The 25,003-nt window shown below is 40.9% G+C and overlaps 1 protein-coding gene across 2 annotated transcripts; it reads right to left on the bottom strand.

Annotated features, from left to right (window-relative positions):
• Nucleotides 1-365: 365 nt before the first annotated feature.
• On the bottom strand, nucleotides 366-24,677 carry CDKN2A (cyclin dependent kinase inhibitor 2A). Of its 2 annotated transcripts, none has more exons than XM_033858019.2 (3): nucleotides 24,541-24,677; nucleotides 2,847-3,153; nucleotides 366-580 (listed from the first exon to the last, which is right to left on the bottom strand). In XM_033858019.2, the coding sequence occupies exons 2-3, from the start codon at nucleotides 3,148-3,150 to the stop codon at nucleotides 555-557; spliced, it is 330 nt and encodes a 109-aa protein (XP_033713910.1). In that variant the 5' UTR covers nucleotides 3,151-3,153; nucleotides 24,541-24,677; the 3' UTR covers nucleotides 366-554. The 2 variants fall into 2 exon arrangements, with proteins under 2 accessions (XP_033713910.1, XP_033713909.1); XM_033858018.2 differs by lacking the exon at nucleotides 24,541-24,677 and adding an exon at nucleotides 6,415-6,852.
• Between the last annotated feature and the right edge of the window lie 326 nt (nucleotides 24,678-25,003).

Raw genomic sequence — 25,003 nt, 5'->3', positions numbered from 1 at the left:
GTTGTGTGCTTTTTAGTTGATGTCCCTAGCCCTGTCCAGGGACATCTGTTCCCCCCGCCCCCCCAACTATACCCCTGGTAAGGTGCCATAATAGGTGCTCAATAAATGTTGACTGAGTGAACGGAAAGAACCCTATTTGTTTTAAAATTTTTTGCGCCTTGGCTCCGCCCCTTGCGGGCAGTTTGACACAAGAAGCGTCACATAATCCATTTAAGCTTCGTTTTCCTAGTTCACAAAATGGCTGTAATATCCTCAGCGCCTGGCGGGTGCGAGGCTCGAAAGAGGAAGTGCCCGCTTAGATGTGTTCCCAGAGCCTGAGTACTGACTCCCGAAAACTCCAACACGATGAAAAGACAAGAACAGTGTCGGGTTTTGTTTTTTTTTTAATTTTATAGCAAAATTTAAGGGAAGGAAGGGGGAGGCAGTTCCAATTTTTAAAAAGCGTTATTTGATGAATTGGAACTACGCAGGGAAGACAGATACGGTGGGGGTAGTTCTTGTATTCAAACTTCGACGACTGAAGATCAAATACGTAGTCGAAGTGTCTCTAGATTTCAAGGATTCTTTAGGGCGGGACTGTCTGTAGACGGCAGAAAGAAAAAAGACATTAGAAACCAGAAGTCAAAGACGTGCGACCCCTCCCTCCTCTATCGCAGCCCCCCACTGGCTATGCAGACACAGCTTCTTAACATCCACCAACCCTCAGCCCAGCGTCTGTCTAGGGAGTCTGGACCCTCCCAGCCGCCGCCGCACTCTCGAGCCTTCCCGATCTCGCAGCGCGTCCGCTTGACCCGCCGGGCTGCTCCGGGCTCGCCAGGCCGCTCCCGCTCTCGGGACGCGCCCGACGAGGGCAGGGAGAGAGCAGCCGCGCAACTTGCGGGGTTGCGAGAACCAAGCAGGTCTATAACGAGTGCCAAGTTGTTTGCCACACATAATGCCAGGCGACTGGAGGTGAAGGGGTCGCTTTGCCCTTCGAACGTCCCCAGGTATCTCTTGCACCTGACGCACAGCGATTCGGCGAACTCGCATAACCAAAGAGCACCTCAGTCTCAGGGGCGCTCCGCAGTGTGAGAACCTTTCGTTCCAGTCGTATCTTCTTTCCCAGACCCTATCTCCCAAACCTGCTAATGGCTTCCTAACGTTTCTAGAACAAAATCCATGTTTTGACCTAACATCCTTTTTTTTTTTTTTTGACTTACAGGGCCACTACTACGTTATCTGGCCTCTGCCCTCCTCTTTGATCTCGTGTACTCGCTCCAGCTGGCCTTTGGGTCCTCTTAAACTGTCACGCTCTTTTTCATGTAAGTTTTTGCACTCGAGTTTCTCTGCCTCCCGTGGCTAATCTCTTCTCATGACTCAGGTTCTCTGACCACTCTTAAGATAGTCTCCCCGCCTATTCACACTTCACTCTTATCCACCACATCGGTTTTACAAACTCACTCTTCGAAATACAGTTATATTGCTTAAAAATCTACTTCCCAGAATGTAAGCTCTATGAGGGCAGGATTCCCATTTTGTCCTATTCACTTTTGTGTCTGATCTAGAACGGGGCTGATCACGCAAGTAGGAACTTAAAAAATAGGAAGGAAGGAAGGGAGGGAGGAAGGGAAGGAGGGAGGGATGGTGTGTACCTGGGTTAAATATCTTAGGTTTGATTATTCATTTGCCTGTGGCCCAACTCGATCATCTAAATCCTTCTCTTCAGCTCTTCCCAGTTCTTGCTCCGCCCAACAGCCCTGTGATTGGCCCCTAGTCCTATGCCGCATTCCATACAGAAGCTTCAGCTGGAGGAGAGAGAGGGTGGCAGGCTAAAGGAGATATGGGTGCCTCTCACACCCAAGGCCTAGCACTCAAGACATCTCCCAAAGGTCCAGAGCAAGCCTTTCTACTCTGTCCTCCTAGGCTCGCCTAAGGCACAGGGAGCCTAGTGCCCCAGTTCTGAGCCAAAATACGATAGATTTCAGTCTCTTCGAAGTCAGGGTTTACCTTAAATTTTCGCGTAATTTCGTATATTGCTATAGATAGATAGGTAGGTAGGTAGGTAGGTAGATAGATAGATAGGTAGATAAAATGATTCCCCCTTCAGAAAAAAGTCAGAGTAAAGTTGGTACTTTAAGCAGGTAGGAGTGAGGTGGGGGAAATGGGCCAAGGGAAAAGAAGTCATCGTGGTCGTAGGAAAAGGGAAGGAGGTCCACATATCCATCATAACAGAATGCTTAAGAGAGGGAAAAGCTTAAGAGAGTCTCTGTTTCTCAGAGAGTACAGCGAATCCCAGTGTGCAGACTGCGAGAGTTGGCGAGGTCTCCATCCCAGTCGCCCTCAGAACCCACTGGGGGAGCTCTGAAAAACTCCACCGCATAGAGCGGAAGGTCGGATTTAGCAGAGTTTTGCAATAGAGCCGGGAATGATAGATCTCTGCCAGATGATGCCACGCGCAGTTGGCTTTGGAAATTCCAGGGTTGGTTCAGCGACCTTGTTAAACTAGTGGGGAAACTGGGGGCCGTTGAAAGGATGCTGCTAGCCAGCTAATTTGCAGGAAGAGGGGCCACTAGACCTCTGGCCTCCGGAGTGCTCAATTTTCCACCGTCTGGTTCTCAAGTGTTTAGGGGATGGGAGGCACGGTTTATGGGATGGGCTTTAACGTGCGACAGTCCATCTTGGGCTATTTCCCGTCTGCAGTCCTAACGAGGCAGCGCGATCGGGAGACTGGAGTTGTCCCACGGGTTGGCAGGGTGAGCTGAGGTAGGACCAAATACCCTAGTCTCCTGGGCCCAACTTTCTCTTCCGAAAAGTGAGTGCGCTGGGCTGCGGAAGCTGAGTTCAAACTCGTGGATCAGCCACCTCACCTGCGGGACCTTCCGCGGAGTCTGCGCGGGCGTGGCTCCCGCCTTCGGTGCCCCCTGCAGCCGCGCGCAGGTAGCGGGCGACGTCGCGGTGGCCCCGCTCCTCAGCCAGGTCCACGGGCAGGCGGCCCCAGGCGTCGCGCACGTCCAGCCGCGCCCCGGCTCGGTGCAGCGCCACCAACGTGTCCAGGAAGCCCTCCCGGGCGGCGTCGTGCACGGGTCGGGTGAGGGTGGCGGGGTCCGCGCAGTTGGGGTCCGCACCGTGGAGCAGCAGCAGCTCGGCCACGCGGGCGCTGCCCATCATCATGACCTGCCGGAGAGAGCAGAGCGGTCAGGACCGGGGTGGGGACAAGGGCAGGATTAAAGAAACTATTTGCGGAGCCCCCAGCCCGTGCAGACGCCCTTACAAGCCACAGGTGTCTAGTTACTACTTTCTTTCAGTTACCAGCTCGCTTAGCCAGTTCTCCTACCTATTCCATTTTTCTGTACACATTCTGTTATATTCTCCAACGTTCTGCAGGGTTCCAGCCACGCACAGAAAACTGCCAGAGTCACAGACAACAGCAAAAGGGTGAGGAACAAGCTGGCTTTTACTACAGCCTAACCTCCTCTATTTTCTTCCTCATTTTGATATGAAATTATGTAAGGCTCGGAGATTTTCTATGGTTCACTGCTGTATATCCAAGCCCAGAACGTGGTAATTGTTTAAAAGCAAAAATGAAAAAGAAAAAAATGACAAAAACTTAATTCTTGCAAAACTTTAAGCTACCCTTGGTTTCCCGGAACGTTAAACTTCAATTTCTTTAAGAATAAAATGAGAAAGTTTGTCTAACCAGCCCTAAAATTCCTTCTTCTGGTAAACTAAATAATGCCCCCCAAAGATGTCCACTTCCTAACACTCAAAAGCTGTGAATATATTACCTTATATGGCAAAGGGGACTTTGCAGATGTGGTTAAATTAAGGATTTTGAGGGAGATTAACTTGTATTGTCAGGGTGGGCTCAACTTAATTACATGTTTCCTTATAAAAAGGACACAGTCAGAGAGAAGATATAAGAATGGAAGCAGAGGTCAGAGAGAAGATGCAGGGGCCAAGAGCCAAGGAAAGTTGACTGTCACCAGACGTTAGAAAAGACAAGGAAATGGATTCTTCCTTAGAACTCCCAACAGGAGTGCAACCCCGTGGATCCATTTTAGACTTCTGACTTCCAGGAACATAAAATAGTAAATTTATGTTGATACTAAATTTGTGGTAATTTGTTATAGCAGAAATAGGAAACTCAGACACCTTCCAAGATTACACTCTGAGAGTTCACTAAGTAGGGGGGTGCTCACCTCATTTGGCTCCTAAATAATCTTTGATACAAAGCCCTTACTAAAGAGGAATTTTGAAATGGTGTTCACAATCACGGCAACCTTACAGTTTGAGTGTTACATGGTGCGTGGTGGTGGTAGACTATTCTTTTTTTAGGGTAACCATTATTTGGTTATATTAGCTAGACCATAGTGACTGTATAAAGAGGAATTACTTATTTTTAGTTACATTTTGTATTAAACACAAATTAATCTGTCCAAACCAATCGTAACAGAATCATACCAAGTTACAGTATGTTTGTTGATTCCTGTCCTGGAGAAAGTGAAACTGATTTAATTTTCAAAAAGACAGAGAGAAAATATAAGTGAACCAACTTACAGCTACAAAAAGAAAGAAAAACTAATGCAGTGCATTAGAAGAAAGAATTGTTTTAAAAGAAAAACTGGTGAAACTGTCACAATATTATTAACTACTTATTTACACTATTAGATTTCTAATAGATTATGGGTTAATTTCCAGAACAAAGGGGCTACACCCAAGATGATGTCATAATGTTTTGGAAGCTCTACTGCAAGTGCCAGAGCTAGTACATGTCTGTACACTTCCATTCCTGTATATAATGCAAGTGAAAATATATTAGTTGGGTTGGATAAATAAAGTCCTTCATCTTAGTCATAAAATTGGTTTTAAATGTTTTATTATATGCCACAGTAACATAACATTTAAATACTTAAACAATAGCAATCCAAAGCAAAAAGAAACTTAAACAAACAAACTAATATTTATAGGGTGCCTAAGTTAACTTGATGACCTAAATTTAATTTAGTAATTAAAATTTTTCTATAAACTAAGTATTTTTCTATTAAACACAAATTTGGTTAGGGTTCAAAACTAAAATCATACCCCCTTTTGTTTATGCTTTTATCCTATTTTAAAAATGATTTAAAATTAATTATCCAACTTTCTTTTTGTATTTAAACAATAAGGTCTCATCTAACACCTTCTAGAACTCGAAGGCTGAACTCCCAGTCTGCAAGGTGCTGGCAAAATTTTAGAGATATCTAATTATGACTCAGGCATGCATTTTTTAAAAAGGACTCAATGCTTCTCTTCTACAACCATTCAACCTTTCTCTCCCCAAATCTCTCCACATTTCAAATCCCAAATAATCTCAAATTTGAAGGCATTTTAGTTTTATTTTTATATCTGTATCTAAAAGTGTGTAAAATTTATCCTGTGTAGCATTGTTTCAGGAAAGGAAGATTCACTTGTGAAATCTGTTAAGTTCCAAGTGGAGTTACTTTTCCTTTGTCTTGTTAGGCTGGAGTTTTTGCAATGTGCATTTGCTTCATATAAATTTTGTTTTTCAGAATCAGAAATCATTGTCAAAACTGGGCGTAAAACAAGGGTAGTGACTGCCAAGAAGAATGTGTCTTTAGCCTCAGATTTAGGAAGTTAGTGAAGGCGAAAAACAACAGAAAAACGAACTCAACACACCCTCACACACACAAAACTAGAGTGGGGAGGGGAGAAATGACATTTTTAAACTCTGAGGAATTGAAAACTCTCAAATAAATTAACCTATATCAAGTAAGTTTAAAATACCCAAAATGATAGGAGATACTCCCCAAGTGGTTAACTAAATTGACAGCATTATTTCAGGCAAGGTTACATTAACGTTTTTCTTCAGATATGTCTATTTCCTAACAAGCATATATTTTCCTTACTCGGTTAAAAAAAACAAACACGATGTGTAGTTACTTCTGAAAAATTTCAATCGACCTTTATTCCAACATACACAGCAGGAGATTTCCACTGAAATCCCTCCCCCCACTCCCAACAAAGAAGATGATCAGCTCCATTCCCCATTCAGTGAGTTCGGGGTTAAGTGGTCCAGCAAATCTTCCATTTCTTTAAACTCTTACCCCAAATGTTCGTCAATTTCGCATCTGATGAAGAACATACCTCGGTTTATATGAACACAAATAGGCTCTCCCCTCTAGATCTTCATACCAGTCTAGAGATCTGAACCCCATGTGCTTTTCAGTCCTCCGGTGGCTTCCTGAGCCCCCTAGGCGTCGCCGAGAGGAGGTCTCCGACTCCGACCTCCGTCTGAAAACTTCCCAGGAAGTCTCCCCTTTACCAAGAAACGCTTACCTGGTTCCGATCCACCGGCCAACCTCATCCTTCTAAGTCGCCCGCCATCCCCCCGCCCCGCTCCGCCTCCACCTTCCCGCGGCAGGCCTGCCGACCTACCTGAATTGGGCTCCGACCGTAACGGTTCGGCGCGTGGGCCGGCGCCCCCGCCTCGAGCAGCGCTCGCACCTCGTCAGCCCGGCCCCGGGCGGCGGCGGTGGCCAGCCAGTCAGCCGAGGTCTCCATGCTGCTCCCCAACGCTCGCCCCTCGCTCCCTCACTCTCCCTCTCCCGCCTCCTTGGAGTGCAGGCGGCCCGCCCCGGCCGCCCGGGAGCAGCCCGCCCCTCCTTTTCCCTCCTCCAGGGCCCGCGGAAGCGGCCCCCAGACTCCGCTCCTCGACTCCTCCCGCGGACTCTTTCCACCCCGGAGAGCGCCCTCCACGCGTTCTTCCAGGAGGCGCCTTTTGCTCTCAACGCGCTGCAAATGAGACACCGCTGAACTGGCCCCACTTCATGCCTCCGCAGTCACGAGTCCTCCGCCCGCCCGCCTGGGGGCACCGGCCGGAAGCGGTCCGCCCCTGGAGCGCGGCGGAGCCCCGGCTGGAGGGCACCCAGGACCCTCCCACCTGCCCCCCTCCCCGCGTCCCCCGCGCCCTCCTCCCAGCGCTGCGCCCCCACCCCCAGCAGAGGCGCACGCGCAGCTCTGAGCGAGTTCGTTCCACCAAAGCGAAATTCCTTGCGTGTACGCCCTGCCTGGCATTAGAGAGCTGCACGGGATTCCTAACTGCCAAGTTCGAACCAATGTGTTTGGTGTCCTAGGCAAAGTATTGCTTCCTCTTTTAATCAGAAGAAACGGCCAGCCTGTCCTCGCGGTAAGAGCCGAGGATCGATATCACCCATGCCACCATGAGCCTTCCCTTCTTTCAGACGACACACTCCCCCTCCAACACTCAGCACTTGGATATCGCGCGCTGGCTCTGCTATGCCAGAAATTCTAGCTCAAACGTTCATTTTGGAGAGTGGGCTCACCCGACAGCCTGTGCCTCCCTCCCTCCACACACATGAAAACGGATGTCGGGAGAGAGCGTTTCCGAGGCTTACACAATGCCTGGTACTAGTGCCTAGTATACGGGCTGGCTCCGAGAAGATGAGGTCTATTTAACAGGGATGGTGGAGATTTCTGCCTATACGCAGATAGGAAAGTGGCAAGGGAGTCACTGGGCTGATAGGCTCCGTTCTTAATAAATAATTCCTCCTAGACCAGAAAAAGTGCTCAGCGCTCTAGGGGCAGAGTTGCATTCAGAGTTGATTCAGAGACCAGGCTCACACACTGTCCTGGCGCCGCTTCTGTCCCGCCCCCTACACCTCTCCTTCCTACTGGAAAAACCTTAAAATTTTCTTAGTTATAAAATGCGGGGTGGGGGGGATAAGAGTCGTCCCTACTTAATAGGACTGTTCTGAGTTTTAAATGAATTGATATACCCATAAGTATTTAGAACAGTGTCACACATCCTAAGCTAATGCCTGTTAGCTCTTAAATTATCCATTTTGAGGATTCTTTTGCAATCCTGTTATGAGACACAAAGAAGAAAATGCTTTGGGTAGAATTATCCATATTATATAAAAGGGAAGGCAAGAAGACCTTAATCACCGAAACAATGATAGACATCCTCCAAAAGCCGACATATTTAATGAAAAGTTTAACAGAATGAAAAGGATAATAAGCAAAAGAAAATCCAAGTTTCTAATTTATCCTGTGGTTATTACACACACACACACACACACACACACATATATATATATACACATATATATACACACACACCACACACACACATATATATATACTTTTTTAAAAGACTGGGTTGCTCAGGCTTTGCAGATGCCTTAATCACATGCTTCACCTGTCTACTACATAACCCAGCTCTATTTTAAAAGTTATGTTTCAGTACCTGCTTGACTCCTCTTTTTTTTTTTAACATCTTTATTGGAGTATAATTGCTTTACAATGGTGTGTTAGTTTCTGCTTTATAACAAAGTGAATCAGCTATACATATACATATATCCCCATATCTCCTCCCTCTTGCTTCTCCCTCCCACCCTCCCTATCCCGCCCCTCTAGGTGGTCACAAAGCACCGAGCTGATCTCCCTGTGCTATGCGGCTGCTTCCCACTAGCTAGCTATTTTACATTTGGTAGTGTATATATATCCATGCCACTCTCTCACTTCGTCCCAGCTTACCCTTCCCCCTCCCCATGTCCTCAAGTCCATTCTCTACGTCTGCGTCTTTATTCCTTTCCTGCCCCTAGGTTCTTCAGAACCTTTTTTTAAGATCCCATATATATGCGTTAGCATACGGTATTCGTTTTTCTCTTTCTGACTTACTTCACTCCGTATGACAGACTTGACTCCTCCTGAAGACCCAGAATACCTGACTGTACTTTCAGTTGCTGTTAGATTAGGCAACACATGAAGTTTTAAGCGATGCCAATTAAAACACTTATGGGGTATCAAATCCATTATAAAAAATCCATCACTGTGCCATTTATATTTTCCTCCAGGCACCTCTCAATTATTAGGGCAACAATGGTGTGGAAAATTCAAACTGTGGTAGAGAACATAAAATTTTTTTAATGTAGCTTAAGGTATTGTATCATGGGGGAGGGGAAAATAGCCGTTGTGGTGATGGGATGGAGGGAACAGATTTCCCTTGTAATATGTCCGGCTTTTTGGACTAATATCAAAATTAGTTCTCATCACTAAAATGATGGTTCCTAATCTTAGGGCAGGGAGAGTAGGCCCTTTGGAGAACCTGTTGAAAGCTATATATCCTCTCCTCAAAAAATAAAGTATGCAATTTTATTTAAAAAGTGTGTTCACTGGCACATATAACTTTTAGGGAATTCAGAAATTCTTCTAAAACTCAACTATAGATTCCTACATCAGGAACTCTTTAAACTCTCATACAATATATTGGACGGTTACTGGAGGAAATGGGTGATAAAACCATATAAAAACATCCCTTGGATGCGTTATATACAGACATGGAGATTGACTTTCTTCAAGAGCAGGTTTTAGACATGTATGCATTAGCTCCAGCACTTATAGTTGAGCTCCCCAAAGATTATGGTATCCTTGAGTATGGCCCCTTTGTTCTGGAAGTTGATCCCATACTCCACTGGAAATCTTGTGTAAATAAGTAGTTAGTAATAGTATGAAAGCTTTCCTAGTTTTTCTTTTAAAGAACTACCAAACTCCCAATTTACTCATGTATATCAGCTCAGACCTGAGGGGAAAACCCTCAGAAGAAATAAAATATAAAGCCCAGGATCCTGGTGCTGGTTATCCCAGTCTCAGATTCCCCATGTGTAAAATGGAGTCATAATATATTTCATGGAATGATAAAATAAGGCGATGTATGTCAAAAAGCTTCCAAAATTCTAAAGTTTGTTGGTTATTTCCATTACCCTCCTCAAACTTTCTTTCTTCTCTTCTTCCCTGAGGATGTCATGGCCTTATTTAGGTTTGTGCTGTGTTGGCAGTTTTGAAAATCTATACTATGAAATAAAAACCTGTCTCAATTCTGATCAGTTTTTTAAGATTATTCATTTAAAAAAATGAATGTTCATTCAACAAGCTCACAGGTTAAAGGTAGAGTGCAGGGGGTGGGTAGAAGATGTTAAACATATGGGCTTGAGTTGGAATGCCTGGGTTCAGATCTAGACTTTTCACTTAATTGCTCTATAACAAAGTAACTTAATGTACCTGGACCTCAGTTTTTTCATTTGTATAACTGGGATAATAGTACTCGCCTCAAAGAGTTGTTGTAGGGATTAAATGATGCATTATGTGTAATGTGTGTAGAAGAGCAAAGGGAAACAGAGGATGACACAAGAAAATGCAAATGGAACCAAACTCATTCTGGTGGCTTAGGCAAAGTCTTCATGGATGCTGGAAGCTCACCTTAGTCTTGAAAAGTGTAGGAGTATAAAGATGGAAAAGAAGAAGAAAGATGTTCCAGGCAGAAGTGAGAGCAAAGAAGTTTGGGAAAACTGAAAGTAATTTACTGGAATGCATGGTGAGAAACCGGAAAAATAAACTTCTGGAAGAAAAGCCTGCAAAGGCGTCTGCTAAGTGCTGCTCAGAGTGTCAGGAGGAAAACCAGGAGTGAATGGGATGCCGAGGAAGTGGGGACGCTCTGTGCAGGCTACTCTTTCACAGGTTAGCTGTGATAGCTCAAGGCAGTGAGTGGTGAGGGGAGGCAGAGGGAAGGTGCAAGAGGCCTGAGCACACACATACCCTAAAGGAAAAGTGCCAGGTGACAGGAAGAACAGTTAGGAGAGAGAAAAAAAGAGAAACTGAGGACATAGGCAAGATAGGGTATTTCTGAGGACCTGAGCCATCTAAAAAGTAAGGAAGCAAAGGAATATAAGGCACAGGGAGTCATCACAAATTTGGATGCAGGAGATTCAGCTAGATTTGAGAAGGGAGAAAAGGTCAGGGCAGGGAGGAAGTTGAAACACTTCCTTCCATGAACAAAGAGGCTGGCTTGTTTTCAGTGATGATAAGATGGTGGGCTAGGAAGTGAGAGTGCTGAAGGTTTAGGATATGTTATGAGGAAAGAGGGATGGGCTAAGTCAGACTTAGAAGGCTTTTCATCAGCCTGGAGAACCCAGCTGAGGGTCGGTGACACTAGAGGGGCACCTGACTCTTTAAATTAAAGGAAGCCTTGCAATGATGGTGCTCCTGTGACCCTACAAATCCAAGAATAGTATTCTAGATGTGAACATTAATTCAACACATCACCAGAAAGAGAAAGAAAGACATTTGAGAAGGTAGTATTCTGAAATTAGGTTCTGGTTCTTACAAGGCACTGCAGGATTGGCAAGGTATGATATGCATAATACACAAATACATCATATGTAAACTAACATCATTTTATGAGGAAAATAAAGGGTATTGGATAAACAGCTCTGAACTGGGACCAAGTGACAGTCCTGATTTGACTATCAACATGCTTTTTGATTGTGAAATCCTTTGAGGCTATTCTTAGCTTCAACGTCCATATCCTTAAAATGGACTCTATCTTGCTCTACCTTTATATCTCATGAGGTTATTATATCAAGTGAGGCAATACACACAAAAGCATACATCTGTTTACCATATTTAATATTAGTATTGTTATAAAAGAATTGTTCAAAATATAGTTTGAGGTTAAAAATAAAATATATATAGAATACCTCTGGACAGATATAGAAAAGTCTGTTAACTGTGGGGAGAAGAAATGGGGAACTGGGATGGGCATGTGATTTTCTTGTCACACTCTACAACTTGTATTGTTTGGATTTTGTACTATATGCATATATTAGCCATATAATTAATTAAGTAAACATAATACATTTTATTAGACAAATAAGCATTGAGCATTGCTTTTCTGAAAACCATCATTCATAACCTTATTTGACAAAGAGTAACTGAGTTCATACTATATGTCAGGCACTTGGCTTTAAGTTGTGTATACAAAAAAAGAAGGGTCCTTAGTCAAGAGGGTAAATTGGTAGCAACCATCGACATGTTTGATTCTCTGGAGGAGGAAGTTGGTCCGGAATTGGAATGCACGCTTTAGGGGAGCCTACATTAACAGTATAGGAGAAGGAGGATGCGCTCTGACAACTGACAATTCAGACCTGTGTTACCAGGAAAAAGATGTTGCATTTCAGGGTCTGGAGAGGATCCAATAATTAACAAGACCTCCTTAGGAAATAGCTTATCAGAGCAGGTATGCTCTGTTAATGGAGCTTCTGGACATAGCTGGGTTAAGCCTGAATAGATGGGCTCTAGGGTGGAATGCTGGGTGCGGTAGAGGATTATTTGAAGACTAAAGCAACGGAAGAATAATTTCATGTACCCCTTTTAATATAGAAAGAGTTGCCAAAGTAAAGACCACAGGCCTAGCTCCACCACCGACTTTATTACCTTGAGAAAGTAATACTTTATTCTGGCTTTGATATCTGCATCTACAAAGTGGGCATAATAACAACTGTACCTCAAGAGATAGTTGTTCAGCTAAGAAAAGTGCCCCTCAAAGTGCCCCTGGGTAAGAATTCTAAGGGCTCAGTGTCCGATCTGGGTATTTTAAATGGGAAGGAAGGACTTTCTTGGGTGAAAAATGGCAACAAATGCAAGGTTTTCCTTTAATTATTTATTTTCCCACAAGGATAAAAGGTAACTTTAACAAAAAGGGAGACCTCTGAGAAAAAGAGCAGACCTCTGTCACAGGTTAGTTAAGACACAGGAATGTGCCCCCAGGGATTAGATCTTTGGAAAATTCAAGATGGAGGATATTTTCTTTACCTTTTTACTATTCTCTAACTAAATTTAATACAGCACAATTACTGAGTATCTGCTACGAATAAGGCACTCTTTTAGGGACTCTATGATAGCTCTTTTCACTTTCACTCAGTTATTGTAAAATTTATCTTCCTGCTCAAACAGGATTTGGGCAAAGAGCACAAAACTCAAAATCCCTTTAACTTATTATAAACCTGATACATAATTATAGGTAAGTCCTAATTTTTCAGTCTTATTTTCCAAAGTATTAACTGGGTATAGAATCTGTAGTATCTATCATCATCTTCCCAAGATCATTTTGAGGATAACTTGTTATATAGCAGATGTCTTTTCTAAATTGTGTGCAAAACAAATGTAATTTTAAATCTATGTAAGGAGTTTACTCTTAAAAATATCTCTAGAGTGGAGTCTTGTGAAATGAGGAACCTTTGAAGCTCATGAAAACAATCACTCCCTAACTCAATTGTTTTGTAAATGTCTGTTTTTGTTTGTTGAGAAGTTTCTTTTGTTGAATTACTTATGCCTATTTGTGGCTACTTGGCCAGTTGAAAAAAACTAAAAGACTAGCACTGTGTGTGTGTGTGTGTGTGTGTGTGTCTCTCTCTCTCTCTCTCTCTCTATGTATATATGGTATGTATATATATATATATATCAATAGATACAGTATGTATTTGTGTGCATACGTGCATAATTTGTTTACATGCACAGATATGGAGAATTAGAATTAGCCTCATCCTGAGGGAAAAAATAAGTGAAGCATATAATTACAGGAGAGAGACAGACAGACAGAAACAGAAACAATAGAAAATGCATTCAAAGTTGCCAGCAAAATCATAATGGCTACCATTTATTGAACCCCAACTATGTGATAAGCATTAAGCAGCTTTACATATGTCATTTCCCATGACTGTCCTGTGGAATACAGAGTAGTATCCTTTCTTCATTAATTAGAAAAGAAGCCCAGAGTGCTTAAGTCATAAGGTACAAGGAGATGGAGTCCAAGCTCAAGGTTCCCAGTTCTGTGTGAGAGGTGCACACTCTCCCCACTATGTTTCCCTGCTGATTGATTTGTACAGGACATGGTGGACAACTCAGCAATGCTTTCTTTTCTTTGAGAACTGTGCCATCAGGCAGGTTGTAAATTCTGGACCCAAGGTGACAGGATTTCCACCTTCGGGAATTACTGTGCTTCTGTGTGATTATTCTTGGATAATCATACACATAGTGATAGAAATTTGGATCTTGAAGTCCCTCAAAGTGACTTAATCCAGTCCTCTCATTTTTGAATGATTTTTTCCTGATTATAGTTCACATATGTAAAAAAATGTAAGAAATGAGCTTCATAAAGAAAATGAAAAATTATACTACACGGAAACAATAACATTTTGAAATATTTCCTTCCTGTCTTTTATCCTTGCTCAGTGCTTGTGGATATAGTACAATTTTGAAATGAGTTTTTCCTTTCACTCATCATTAGAGCATTTTCCCAAATTCTCCAAAATTGCTTTATAAACACTACTTTTAATAGCTACAACATACTCCACTGGGGAAAAAAAGCTCCAGTTTACCTACTGATGCTCCTGTTGTCATATATTTAAGGTGTTTCTAATTGCTACAACAAATAGTACTGCAGGTTTTCAAAGAATCTAAGTCTTGTGACACATATTGAAAAATTGTTTTTCATAAAGCTACCCCTATGATTTATAGATAAGGAAATGGAGGGGTGTGCATTGCCATGGTTACCCAGCAAATAAGTGTTTCCTGCAGGTCTTAAACCCAGTCCTCTCTTCATGTTCTTTCTATGGCCACAGCTACTTACACTGACTGCGACAAATGTGGTTGGTGAGGATGCCAACCACAGCCTTAAATAATAATCTTGGAGAAGACACAAATGCAGCATAGGTAATGGGACAATCTCAGTCTGCATACTCAGGTAGCCCTCATCCCTCATTTACCAGTTCTGCCGACTTGAATAAATTACATAAACTTTCTGATCCTCCATTTCCTCACCTCTCAAAGTGGGGAATAAAACATAGTTCATAGGGTTATTATAAGGAATAAAGAATGTCAGATATAGAAAAATCTAGGCACACAGTGGGCTCTCAATAAATGGAACTTACTTTTTTTTTTCAAGGATATGACATTTACTATCTTCTTATTCATTTAGGCCATCAAAGTCAATTTCCTCTTGGGTATTTTTTTCTCATTACTATACATTCTGGCAGGTATCTGTGGTTTGAACAAGCAAACTCCCTTCCAGAAAGTGTGATTAACTCTGTCTTCTTTGATTCTAACCCCATGAAAACAGAGCTTCTTTGTAATAAAGTTGGCTGTGTTATAATAAAAGTACTTCCACAAAAACTTTCATGAAATCATGGGAAGTGATGATGGAGTGTGTCACTGTGTTCAATGTTTCCTCTGCGTTCATTGCTACCCACAGCCAGTCCTTGGAGTGCAGTTCAAGTAGAAAGTACAATGGGGAAGCTATAGGCAAAATTATAGGAGAAATTATAAAGTTTACCTTCTCTAAACCTCTATTCCCCACCTCCCTCGTCTTCCTCCCTGATTGCACAGATTTTCTCCTTTCAAACACGTGTTGCTCTCTTCATTGTTAACCTTGAACACATAGAGTATTCCATTTCTGCCTATCCTGCTGATGCTTGTATGTGCTATTATTGCCTTGAGAAAGTGAAACTCACAGAGCAGTAATATTGTGTTCAGTTTTCACTCTTGGTGGAAGTTGAGTGTTCATGGTTGATTGACTGGGTTTAACGATGATTTAGGATACTCTGATTTCGGGGAAACATCTATATTGAAGCTTTCCTCTTCAAAGGGAGACCTAGTTACCACCCTCCCCACAACTATCCCTTAAGAGTAGCCTGCCTTCTTGGAGCTCTAGAGTCTAACTGTTATCTTTTTTTTTTTTTTTTTTTTTTTGCCTTTCCTGGACTTCTGAAAATTCTGAAGCCAAACTATCCTCTGATATTGTAAAAGATCATAAGAAAATTTTCTGTGTTGGATCACTCTTCCTGGAGTCACATTCTTCACCCAATATGGGATTAAACTCCTCTGGAAGGAATCAACTTCATGATGATATACATCAATCCTGAATAAATCAGAAAATGCTTCCTATTCATGTTTTAGCACCTTTCACTTACAGATTTAACATTCCCACTGATGTTTTCCTTTGAGTCTCAGGGTTGAGGGTATAGTTTTATATTTCTCTTTCTTATGGTTAAGATGATAACTCCCAGACTTCATTTTTTAAAGGCAATGATAACAGAGCATACTTTATGTTTCTCTGCACTAATTTTATATACCTAAGTCAATTTTGCCTAAGGAAGTATATTTAACATATTTTGTCTCTTTGATATCCTACTAAATGTGAATAATAGCTGCAGGCCACCTTCCAAAGCAGACATTTTGGAGGTTTTGAGGATGACTTTAATGCTTCTTCCCCTCTTTCCTTCCACCACACACACACACACACACACACACACGCACGCACGCATGCACACTCTTCACACTAAAGAGTTTTTAGAAAATTCTGTGCTGAAGCTATTGATTCAGATATTCAGACTGCAGCAACTGTCCTGAAGGAATTGAGAGCCCATTATCTCAGTGTTCCCTCCAGAAATTATTATTTGGGGTTATTGAATTTTTTGATAAATTGAAGGCAAGTTAATAACTTTTTTCAGTTTTCTAAAACTAATTTAATTTCTTATCTTAGAAAACAAGTTCATGACTAACGTTTAATAGCTATTTAGTAATTACGAACACTAGAAAAGTTTAGAATCACACTGTAAAGGCCATCATATTGGGCTTCTTTTTTTTTTTTTTTTTTTTTAAATATTTATTTATTTATTTAGCTGCATGGGGTCTTAGTTGCAGCAGGCAGGCTCCTTCGTTGTGGTATGCAAACTCTTAGTTGCAGCATATGGGACCTAGTTCCCTGACCCGGGATCGAACCCAGGACCCCTGCGCTGGGAGCGTGGAGTCTTATCCACTGTGCCACCAGGGAAGTCCCCATATTGGGCTTCTGTACAAGTTTACAATGATTTTTTGTACAAATTTACCTGACACCTTGGAATATGCCAGGGATTTGAATAAATATATTTTTATTATGATATGCATGTTCTTTAAAATGGAGTTGAGGAATTTCTAGCTACTCTAAATAATTAAATTATAGTTAAGAAGGCATTTACTGTAAAAGTAAACTAATGTACTTTCAAGGATTAGTTTAATTAGGCACTTTAACAATAATTGACAAATGTATGTGATACATACATTTGTATGTATGTATCATACATATCAAATGTATGTGATAGTATATGCAAACATCTCTTTGCATATACTATTTTATCTAGTTCTTAATGGATGAGTACTATAGGGTACCACCTTAGGTTTACAGATAAGAAAGTGGAAGCATTGAGAGCTTTAAGTACTTAGTCCTAATACCACACAGCTAGTAAGTAAAGGAAATGGAATCTAATCACAGATCATATATTCCAAGAAAGTGACATTTCTACTTCGTGCTTCAAGTGATTCCTATGCTGGTGCATAGGTTTCCTATTTACTGCTCTTAAATTGAAGTGTGAGTAATTTATACTTAATTTATAAGGGAGTTTTGAATTAGTTTTATTCTGGGCAAGAAATGAATTTCTGAAAGAAGTTAATTTTCTTGTTTTATTATGAGATTCAATGACTTTTAGGACTTCAGTTATTAAACTGCCCTATTTTTCAGAACTTTTCATTCACCTCATTAAATATATATTTGCTAGAACATATGTGGCTGATGCTGAGTAAAACAGAGATCCAAGGGAGTTAAGCAATTTACAAAACAACAACTAACTATAAGAGATGGAACTGAAACCATATACATATATACACACATATAGGTATATATATGTGCATGTATATATATATATATATATATATATATATATATATATATATATATAACATGTATTCACTCAAGAGGCAGTTATAAAGGGCTAAGTTAGGGCATTTGGGGCAAGAAGCACGCCTAGTTCAAATTGGCACGAGTTACTAGTCAATGACTTTTGACAGACCATGCAACCTATCAGAGCCTCAGTCTCCAGTCCATGAAATGAGACAATAAAATCCCTAAAACATAAGGATAATGTGACAATTAAATAAGATAATGTAAGTTGACGTGCTCTATTACTGTTAAGCTCCTCATAATTATTTTGAGGGAAAAGAGAAAACAAACTTGACCATATGCTTTTAGAAGAAAGTTTCAATAAGCTTCTTTCAAAAATTGTGTTACATAAAATATATTCAGTTTCAATTATTCAGCATGTAAATTGAATGGAGTAAAATTCAAAGTGTCCCATGTTGTATGTATATTTAACAATTATTTCAGAATTAAAATATACTGCTAGTTCTACAGGTTGGGAAAGATTTGCAACTGGGGGGATTCATTGTGTTTGGATAGCTGCTGTTTCTTTAAATTGGGTGAAAGAGTTGTACAATTGCTGAGTCAGATGGTCTGGCAGCCTGAGAGATTCAGAGCAAGAAAATGGTGGCACTCAAAAAAAGAAAGTAAAACGTAAGCTTTCCCCCCGATACATCAGCAAAGTAACAGGTGTAACATTAAAAAAATGTAGTTGAAAAGCAGAAAAATTATGATTATAAGTTGGAAGGCATAATATTTTAGTTTTACTTATAATGGCAAATTATTCTTTAGCTTACATTATTCTACATATTTCTCCCTCATCAATGTGCTTTTATAGACACAAAGACTGCTCATTTTATCTATAAGTGCTTTATTCTGTTATGGCTACGTTCTACTGCAATTTTGCCTTGCTCATAAATAAATATAATTTAAATCTGTGGAATACTTTTATGTTTTCTTTTTCTTCTCTTACATAATTTTATGTTGTTATGTTTACTGCCTGGTTTCTGGTTTGGAAGATAAAGTAAAATAAAAGAAATCCCTTATTACTTATTACTCTATCTATCTATCTATCGAGGACCATCCATCCTATGTAAACAACAGTAAGTGTATGTAGTGTTTCAAAAAGGTGATGTCTTTTGTGGAAATTTTCTGGCTGGTGCTACAAGCTTTAATGCACAAGTGTATTCTGTTACATTCTTCGCCCCAAAATGTGTTCTGATTGTAGAGATCTGGCATCTAAGAGATAATTTTTTCCAGTTTAGATGAAGGATCACATAATAATAATAAAGGGTATCCTTCATTTGGTAAAATAGCTCCTCCAATGATTTATTCAGATTCTCAGTGTCCTTCCTGGCACCCAAAGTGTGATTCTAAAATTTTAAATCTTATCTAAAAGGCTGAACCTCGATTCAAAAATAAATGAGCAAAAATAAGGTTTAAAAAAGCAATGTTGGCCATATTTGTCCCAAGGAGCCACCTCCTAACAGAATCCCCCTTAAATGCTTTAAAATGCAGATTCTTGGGACACATAGCAAATCTGCTGAATCACATATTCTGAGGATGAGCTCCAGAAATATGTATTTTAAACAGCAGCCCAGGTAAGGATGCTGCTGATAACCTTTGCCTTACTTCTTTGACGTCACATTATTCTCAAGCTTAAATTAAGAAAGTAAGGGCATATATATTAACACCACTCTGATTGCACAATTTTATTAGTTGCAATTTGTTTAAGAGATTATATGTCTTTGTTCATATAGTTCTGAACCTCTACAATCTACAAAACTTTTTTTCCCTGAGGAAAAACTCCTACTGGCTTCGCAACCATGTAAATAAATTCTGAGATTTTCTTTTTGAAGGTAAAAGGGAAAATTGAGAGCTAGTTGAAGAAGAATTAAAAAGTCATTTGTGATAAAAAATAAAAATCAACTTATTCTTTTTCAAAGGACCTCTGAGGCACTGTAATTTTAAATCTTGTAGTTGACATTTTAATTTTTTCTCCTTTATTACTTCTTTCTGATTATGTAGTTCTACCCAACTGCAACAATCATTCCAGGGTTTATGAAATAGAAAACTGCACTGACAGGCAGAGATTTTCTTCAATCCTTCTTTCTTTAAAAAACAAATGTTATTGACATTTAGTAAATTCAACAATTGTCAATACACATGGGATTGCTGAACACACAGTGAAATACCATGAATTAGGATATGGTGACTCTGCGGAGACCCCAGATTGGTGGGCATTTTCTAAGATGGAGCAGTCTTTAAAAGGACCTTCCTTCTCCTATGAACAAAGCCTTTATTTATTCCTAAGGTTTTCTCCATTGGTTGGCTTACTGACATAGAAGTTGACCTTATTTTAATACTGACTCATGTTTTTTCATTCTAATAAATGATTTTATTTGAATGTCTTGACTAAAGGAGAAAGTTTACAAACATGAGGAAAGCTTCAGTATAAGAAGAAAACTATTGAGAGACATCATCACTAGAAAAATATGACGGTCCATTCTTTATACCACCTTGCACCCCAGACAGAGAAACAAAGAAAACGAGGCCTTTCAATACTCTGGTCACCACCTAGCCTGGAAGGTAATGGAATAGCCGCCTAGTCTTGGAAGTGCACCTCACCATCTCTCGTTCCGTTCCGTGCCTCGGAGTGAACCTGTCCCATCCCGCTCCCTCCCTTCCAGAAAAAAAGGCCTAGTCAGTTTCACGCTGGGGGAGGTGACACAGAGATGTCCCCTGTCATACCTTGCACCCCTCTGGAAGCCACGAAGCCCACTCAGACTCCGCCTGTCCCCACCCCTTCCTCACCCAGGGCAGCCCCCATCCTGCTCTGCGTTTAACTCCTGCTCTGCTCTGTTACTCTAATGAAATATTACCTGCGGCAATAGTTGGGGTGAGGGGCGAGGCCCAGAGGAGGCTAAAAATAGAAGGGCTGGGTGCGTTCGCGGAGTTAGGTGATAAGTGGGCCTGTGTCCTACCCCAGCGGCCAATAAAATCTCCGGCATCCGAAGCATCTCTAAGAATTGAGAGGGTGAGGGATGAGTCAAGGAGGGTGGTTGGAGTTGAGAGGTGAAGGAGGCGAGGTCCGAGCAACTTCGAGTCTCACTTCCTACTCTGGGGTCCTGGGGACACCCGCTGCGACCCCAGCCCAGCTCTGGGAAGTGGAGAGCCCCACCCTGAAGTCGTCCAGGGAGGACTTGGGAGAAGGGGATCCCGAGGAGGGGCAAGTGCTGGGACCAGAGAGGCCTAACACCCAGGCGCCTTGGAAACAGGTATAGCCACGCATTTATCATTTATTTAAAAACGAACTACGTTGTGAATAGGCACAGCGTGCCCTAAAGTCTGAAGTCAGAACCCTCTCAGGCTTTCTCCAGACCTTAAAGCCACCTTCTTATATAGGATACGCGTACAACTTATTTTCCTCACCCTTTCTCACTCCTTCCCCAACTAACGCTAAGTAAGCTCTTAGTTCATCTGTACTGTATGAAAATAACTTTTTTTTTTTTAAACTGGTGATGGTCATAGCACTTTGGAAGACACAAAAGTGTAATGAAGAAATAAAGATCACCAACCATCCTGAGGAAGCCACTATAGATATTCTGATACATTGCTGTGTGTGTGTGCGTATGTATGTGTATGTGTAGAGAAAGAACGAGAGAAACAGAGAGAGACGGAGAGGAAAAGCAAGAATAAGAATTGTTTATTGCTTTAAATCTTACTTTTTTTAAAAAAAAAAGGAAATCACCTACCTTTATAATGTAATAATTTTACATTCTATTAAATATTCTCCAAAAACATGATGATTGTCTGTTACATTCCAGCTGAAATATTTCAGACCATAATTCCAGAGTATAGGTATAATTGAACATAATTTAACAATGTGATTGCTAGAATTTTAGGCAATTTTCAATTTCCTGCTACTATTTATCTGTTTGTATTGCTCTTTGTCAGAATCTTTCTTTCCTTAAAATAATGCCTACATATAGAAAAACTGAATAAAAGTATATGGATATTTTACAAGTTCTTGATACATAATGTAAAAATGTTCTTGCCAGTGAGGTGTTTAGGAAAGTGCATTAATCTTCAGTCAATAAACAGACACAATATTAGTCATCAGGTATGTGAAAATCAGAATTTAGAAAACTGTAGTTTTTTTTAAAGCTATTCAATATTATAATTTTATGTTTAGAAAATGAAACTATACCCATTGTTTACATTATTTAAACTGTAGAAATAAAGCACCATAAAAACTCTTTATGAGGTTGGATTTTGTAGCAGAGAGAAGGATTCTCTGGCCTAGGGTGTTTTAGGATGGACTGGGGCAAGTGAGATTGTCATGCTTCTCAAAAAGTACTAAAGGTTTTAAAAGAGCAAAAACACTGGGCCAAATGTTCAGCCTTCCTTTAAGAAGGTATTTTTGAGATGATGTAGATCACTTTACTATCAGGTGTCATTCACATGTTGGGAAAATGGTTTAGCTTAACCCTACCGTGTTAGTTACTTGTGATGAACTAACATGTAATTAGCAGACCTGTAAAATACTGTTGGATATAGACAGCAATAGGCTGTGTTGTTGTTACCTTAGGATGAGAATGGACTTTTTAAAATTCAAGAGTCCCCAAAGAAGTAAGTGAATATTAAATCTTGATGTCTGAAAGAATTATTGTTCATTTAGAACATAATACAAGCTAGGGATCATGTACACATTGGGAATAATGGTTTATGCTAACCGTATAGTGCTTACCTTGAGAGGACACTATGCTGTTAAAGGAGGGGAAAATCCCTAAGAGTTCCCACATAACAGTAAACAAATAAATATTTAATTTCAGAAATATATGACTAGTTTGTAAACACACCAAGGTAGAAGTAACGAGTCAATTAGCGTAATTCATCAGGCACGTGTGGATAAGAAACTAGTAACGTGGAACTTTATTATATACAGTTTCCAGTTATATAAGAAAAGTCATAATGAACATGTTTGCAAAACTCTAAAAATATGTTAAAATAATAACACCTTACAGGTCTGCATTAGTATTAAATAATTCATACAAGTTAGTTTTTAGCACTATTGCTCTCAAGGAATTGTATGAGTCCCAACATAATTACCACCCATATATATTCTTAAATCAGTATAACCATAGACATAATATATATTAATGTGAAATATATAATTACATGTCACTTATAATTAATACTTCTAGATGTTTGTATATGTGTAAAATTTTATATATGAAGTTGGAGAATTGCACATATTTTCAAAACATATTCTATTCTATCTACGTCATGTGTTCTGTCTTCAGATATTTGCTGAAAATTGGGCTTTTCATATAGTCAATGCAATTAAAAATAACTTTCATTCCTGAAAATTGATTTATACCTAAATAACAAGAAATGAATGGCTATTCTCAATGAATCTATCATTTTTATATTTTTAACACTTATACAATAAATATATTATAAAATGAATATTTCTCTAACTTAAAATAATCACAATATTATATTATGTATTCCTAAAATAGAAAACACATAATTACAGTATTTACATAGATTAAATTTTTCTACTTTGTTACTATAGAGTTTTGGATGCAACTTAATAATTTAAATAAAATAACTTTATATAGAGAATAATATTAAAAAACTAAGATATTCAAAAACACATCATAGTGGCTAAATGCTTGCTGGTACGGATAAAGCACCGTTTTAAAAAATAGTATCCTGTTAATGTTTTAAAATGAACTGAAATCAAGATCAGCAACATGCCTTGAAATTCTTTACAAGCTCCTTCTACTAATTCCAAAAAACCCCCTGAACTTTAATAATAATATGAAAAAGAAAATGTGTATTTTTCCTATAAATTGTTTGTAGATTTTTGCCAATAGAAATTGAGGCACCTGATTAAACTGATAGTGTTAACAGTTTTACATTTACATGTCAAAAAGTCTATTAACGTTACAATAAAAAATAATTCCCCCTCTGCTGACCTTTGCTTTTTCAAAACACATATTCATGGGGAAATAATGCCACAAGGAAGGTCACAAAAATGAAGCCCCATTAAATTGTTTTTGGATTCATTACCCAAGTTCTAATTAGGACTCTATATATTGTAGCTATATATATATATTTCAACTATCCTCGTCATAGGAAATTACATCGACTATGTAAAGATTTATCTTATGTGAGGACAAAACTACCTAGAATTCTGTCTTTCAAGAAGTAGGCCTCATTTGGGGCCTGTTAATTGGGGCCTGAGATGACTAAAATATGATCGGTGCGATCCTTAGATTCCCCACTGTAGTTCTGCCTTCTGCTAAACATACGGGCATTGTCCCAAGTACTTAGATATACCAGGCCGCTAAAGAAGAAACCTCCATCTCACGGCGAAAGTTTGACTCTCCACTGACTGCACAAGCAAGTGATTGCTCCTCTTAGCAGTTACTGATCCTTCGATCAAGATCAATGTTACTATTTCGGGAAGTTAAACTCTGTGCGAGCCCGCACCCTCAAACGTCCTCCACTACTGGAAGGAGGGAGGGTTGACGAGTCAGGAAGACTGGGGAGGAAAAAGGCGGCCTCCAGAAAACTAAGACCGTTAGTGATACTTTCCTCCAGGGCGCAATAAAGTGCCTTAGAAATACACCTTGTGTGTGTGTGTGTGTGTGTGTGTTTACTGATTCCCACTCAGGAAATTCAGGAGTGACTGACTTCTAAAGTGGGTTTAGAATCTCCCGGTTTCCCCCAGAGTTTCAAGGGATTAAGGAGGTGTGTGAAGGCGGCTCCGGGCTTCACATACTGGGAGAACAGCACCTCTAAGTAACTGTAACCCGTATGGAGAGAAAGTGGAAGGAGCCTCCACCCACGCCGAAACAACCTCCTCCAACCTCGTCTGGAGATGATTTATCTGTGTATTAGCTTACATCAAACAAAATCACCCAAGGGCCGACTGCGCCCGGGATTTTCGAGGCCTTTCCTACCTGGTCTAGGATGCGGTTGCTGCGCTCTGCGCTGGCTCCTCACTAGCATCAGCACGAGGTCCGCAGCGGCCCGCACGACCGGCGCTGCCCACTCACGCGCTGGCCGCGCGATCTGCACGACGAAAGCCCTGACTCGCGGCGGGCCGTACGCGCGCCGAATCCGCACTGTGATCAAGAGTCGGCGCACCATGTTCTTGCCGCCGCCGAGCTCGGCGGCCGCTGCGCCGCCTTTTGACTTCAGAGGTAGGCAGCTCGGCGCCCGCCCCCCGATAGCAAACTGAGACCCACGCGCCGCCCCCAGCCCATCCCCGCCCCGCACGCGCGCACCCGCCTTCCCTGCGCGCGCCCGCTCGCCCCCCACCTCCTCAGAGCCCAGAACCGTTCTGCGCCCAGCGCGCGCGGGAAAGGCGGGCTGAGGCGCCTGGAGGCGCGCGCGCGGGCAGCTAGCGTCCTAGGTTCCTCT

The sequence above is a fragment of the Tursiops truncatus genome, chromosome 6 (assembly GCF_011762595.2).
Source record: "Tursiops truncatus isolate mTurTru1 chromosome 6, mTurTru1.mat.Y, whole genome shotgun sequence".
Lineage (NCBI taxonomy): Eukaryota > Metazoa > Chordata > Mammalia > Artiodactyla > Delphinidae > Tursiops > Tursiops truncatus.
This window is presented reverse-complemented; position numbering and strand designations above follow the sequence as displayed.